The following is a 4,145-nucleotide window of genomic DNA, read 5'->3' as shown; positions in this document are numbered from 1 at the left end:
GAGGGCCCGGTGACCAAAAAAAAAAAAAAAAAAAAAAAAAAGCAGAATACAAAATCCCTTTGCATAAGTATGGTCTTTTCCCACCTACTTTATGCTTTTAGAATAGTGCTTAAAATTAGAATCCGCAATTAAAATAGTGCTTAGGCACTAGCCCCTGAACCACTGTGAAGCAGAGCCCTGGAATCTTTTCTTCTTTATTGTCCTTTAAGTGTGGGGAAGACCCTTATCTCAGTAGTGGAAAACTGCTTGTAGCCTCTCATCGTGGCAGCCCCCCACCCCGCTCCTTGGTCTCCAGCATCCCTGTTGCTGTGGAGTGTGTGACGATGATTCTGTGGCTAATGATGACAGTGTAGCCTGATGGTGAAGAGCCTGAGTTCTGGAGTCAGACTGTCTGATTCAAATCTTAGTTCCACCACTTTATTGTTGACTGACCATGGCTGTGCTTCTTCATCACTCTAAGGCTTGGGCCGTTTGCTTACTTTATCTAAGCTTCTGTCTCCTCATTTGTGAAGCCACGATGAAAATCATGTGATTCCTGTGTTCTTTAAATGATTTAATGCATGTAAAGCACCTAGTGAAGTCCTTGACATACAGTAAGTCCTTGTATTATTAAATTATCATATATAAATACAGTAAATTTATTTGTATTATTATTTGAGCATTTTGGTTAGAAGTTATTCAGTATGTCCTCCTTTCCCTTTGGCAGTTAAAAATTCACTTTATTTCTTAGTTATCTATAAGCTGTAGTAATTTTGTTCTTTTTATAAGAACGTAATAATTAAAGTCCATCAAAACATGAACATCTTAGCAATCACTATATGAAATATATATAAAAATATACAGTTTAAGAATTCATGAAATATGAACATCACTTATGCATATTTAATTAATACAATTCTAGTTTCTTCCATATTTGAGTAGAGCTACTTTGGAGTCTCACTTTGAACTGTTAGTAGTATCTGGAGATTACCTGGGACTTGGAAACTTTCCTCCTGACTGTGGCTCAGAGGTCATGCACAGAAAGGTGTGGCTGCCCCCTCAGTTGCTAGGTTGATTGGGGGAGAGGGGCTCTTCCCAGCAGAAGCATCCATCCCATAATTGTACACTATAGTCAGGACACAGACCAGACTCCAAGTGGAACTTGATGGAAAATAAATAACTGTTTTTGTCTGCGATTTAATTCTTATTATGTATTTGCATTTTCTACCTCTTTCTTTCCTTCCATCCTGACACTAAAAGAAGCTATTGTATGTGAATGTTCACTTAATAAACTCCTTCTGAATACTGACATGCAAAAAACTGGACAAAGTATGAGGTTTGACTTGTCTTTTCAGAGTTTTCATGTTAAATTTTGTTGACTGAACTTTTGTCATACTAACAGTAAGACAGATGGAATTTTGGTGGCACTGATGTCAGAGATTCCTAGTGTTTGAGCTCCAGCTCTGCCATTTACTATGACCCTGGGAAAGTTCCTCGTCACTCTTAATCTGAGTTTTTCATTCATGAAATGGGGATAATAACACCACATATATGGGCAGTTTGGATATAAGGAATGAATAAAATAATGCGTGTAAGACAGTTATAGTGCCTGACGTATCATAAAGACTGACAGAATTTTTCCTAATTATTGTTGTTATTAAATGCCTACAAATGACATTGAGAGGGACACAGTTTTTAAAAGTGGATAGCAGCATGAACTGTTGGAGGATTAGAACTCAAAAGAGGTGAATACAAGTACCACGTACCTGTCTTTAAATTTTCTAATAATACTTCACCTGCCAAATGAATTATGTTACATTTTAATGACATGGCAGAAACAAGAGAAGCATGTGTACATTCATTTATTAATATGTAATCCTCTTAGAGAGAACTATTCCCTGGCGTCCTTTGTATCGGTTGATGGGAGTGAGACAAAGAAAAACTGGAAAAGATTATTTTCACTTGGTTACTAAAGGCACTCTTCTTTCAGGCTAAAAACAAATATAATTTGGTGAACAGGTTGTGTATGCATAGACTTATGTTCGGACCAGAGAAAAAGGAAAACGTGTTTGAGTTGTCTGCTGCATAGAGAGACCAGCTAGCTCCTTTTTTATTTAAGAGTTCTGAGGCTTTGTTCCATATTTCTAGGAGGAGATCCATTTTGACGGTTTGCTAAGAAATAGTGAAGCAGTAGTTATAATGCTTCTGAATAGCAATACACATTCATTTTATGATAATCTATTTCACATTTTAATATTTAGGTTTGCTGTTTGTAAGTTGTAAACCTTTTGGGGAGTGTTGGATATAATTATCTAACATTCAAAATAAATGAGGTTTTTTTGTGATATTAACCTCAAATAAGCAAATATTTAAATTTACATAATGATCAAGAAATAAGAAATACAGATGTATATATTTAGTTGAGATAAATACTGTTTCATTTTTGAGCACAGATTAAATTGATATTTGTTATTTTTCCCATAGTATTTTGCATTAAATGGGAAACTTCAGTGATTCTAAAGTTGTAGGATTTCCATAGTTCAACCTGGATCATGTTGAACCCTAAAAATAGCGTTAATTCAGAATGATTATTGCACAAGAAAAAAAATCCAGTGATGTATTTTGGGAAAGCCAAAGGACAAGTTTACACCATTGAATAAAAAGGTGGGATTTGCCCAAGAGAAATGGATATTTCCACTGTTAATCATCCTGAGAATAGGTTAATCTTGAGATTAAGTAAGACTTCGCGTGGTTTCAGTGCCTGGGCCAAAATGTTACAGACGTTCTTTCTTTGTAATTTTATAATTCCATCTCTTACTAGTTGACTTAGTAAGAAATGTGTCCTAGTTTGGATCCCATTTGAGGACTTTTCTGTATCAACTCCAGTTAATATATCCATTCATTTTTGTTCATTCATTTAATAAATAATTTTTGGGCTTTGGGTAATGTGCTGGGTAAATTGGCATTTAGAAGGATGTGGTCTCTGCTCCTGTGGAGCTTATAATGTGGTAGGAGAATTTATATTTTTAGCATCCTGGTTGTCTTGCCATTTGCTTAAGGTGATTAAAAGAAACTGACGGGTTTCAGGACACAAGAGACCATATTTGCCCATTCATTTCTTTGGGTTGTTTTGAGACTTAAATAAGATAATAGTTGTGAAGTGCCCCACATAGTGCCTGGCACCTAATACTAATAACGACAAATACTTTTATAACCAATATTACGTGCCAAGTGCTATATTCTAATCATTACATGTGTTAGTTCATTTCATCAACCTAGGAACACACTACTCTTATTACTCCATTTTATAGGAAAGGAAACTGAGGCACAGAGAGGTTAGACAGTTGGCTTAAGATTGCACCTCTGTAAGCGACACAGAAGCCTTCTGTAAGGCTTTAAGGCATAAGAGTTGTCATTTAGGCTGATGCTTTCTCAGAGTGACAGTTGGTGGTGATGGTTGACAGGCTACTTCATGCTTCTCTTCTTCCTCCTCTAGGTGTTATAGAGACTTCAGGTCGACTGGACCGCGAGTCCACCTCCCATTACTGGCTAACAGTCTACGCATCTGATCAGGGCGTCGTGCCCCTTTCCTCCTTTGTAGAGGTCTATATAGAGCTGGAGGATGTGAATGACAATGCACCGCAGACTTCAGAGCCTGTTTATTATCCGGAAATAATGGAAAACTCTCCCAAGGATGTGTCTGTGGTCCAGATTGAGGCATTTGATCCAGATTCTAGCTCTGATGACAAGCTGACATACAAAATTACAAGCGGAAATCCACAAGGATTTTTTTCAATAAATCCTAAGACAGGTATGTGTTAATATTATGTATGAAATATTCATGCTTATATGCTCTTGATATGGGGAAATTTAAGAATTAAGTTTCTTAATTTGCCACTTTTATTTAGTTTTTGATAAATCGTTTCCCTTTTGAGTTACTCAAGACAAGCCTTTATTCCCTCATGAAAATTTTATCCCCAGTTTTTTTTTTCCTTTGAATTTGCTTTTATAAAACTATTTTGCGGGCTTCCCTGGTGGCGCAGTGGTTGACAGTCCGCCTGCCGATGCAGGGGATACGGGTTCGTGCCCCGGGCCGGGAGGATCCCACATGCCGCGGAGCCATGGCCGCTGAGCTTGCGCGTCCGGCAAGGGGAGAGGCCACGACG

General features: G+C 37.4%; 1 protein-coding gene across 1 annotated transcript in view; it reads left to right on the top strand.

The window, feature by feature from the left end:
* Positions 1-4,145, top strand: part of FAT1 (FAT atypical cadherin 1) — a 123,811-nt gene that overhangs the window by 53,770 nt on the left and 65,896 nt on the right. The window contains exon 3 of the mRNA XM_007466552.1: positions 3,476-3,790. Within this exon, the coding sequence (XP_007466614.1) occupies positions 3,476-3,790 (315 nt within the window). The remainder of the gene's footprint in view (positions 1-3,475; positions 3,791-4,145) is intronic.

Source organism: Lipotes vexillifer, unplaced genomic scaffold (assembly GCF_000442215.2).
Source record: "Lipotes vexillifer unplaced genomic scaffold, Lipotes_vexillifer_v1.1 scaffold951, whole genome shotgun sequence".
NCBI classification, from domain to species: domain Eukaryota; kingdom Metazoa; phylum Chordata; class Mammalia; order Artiodactyla; family Lipotidae; genus Lipotes; species Lipotes vexillifer.
The sequence above is the reverse complement of the archived record's forward strand: the minus strand, read 5'-3'. Positions and strand labels throughout refer to the sequence as shown.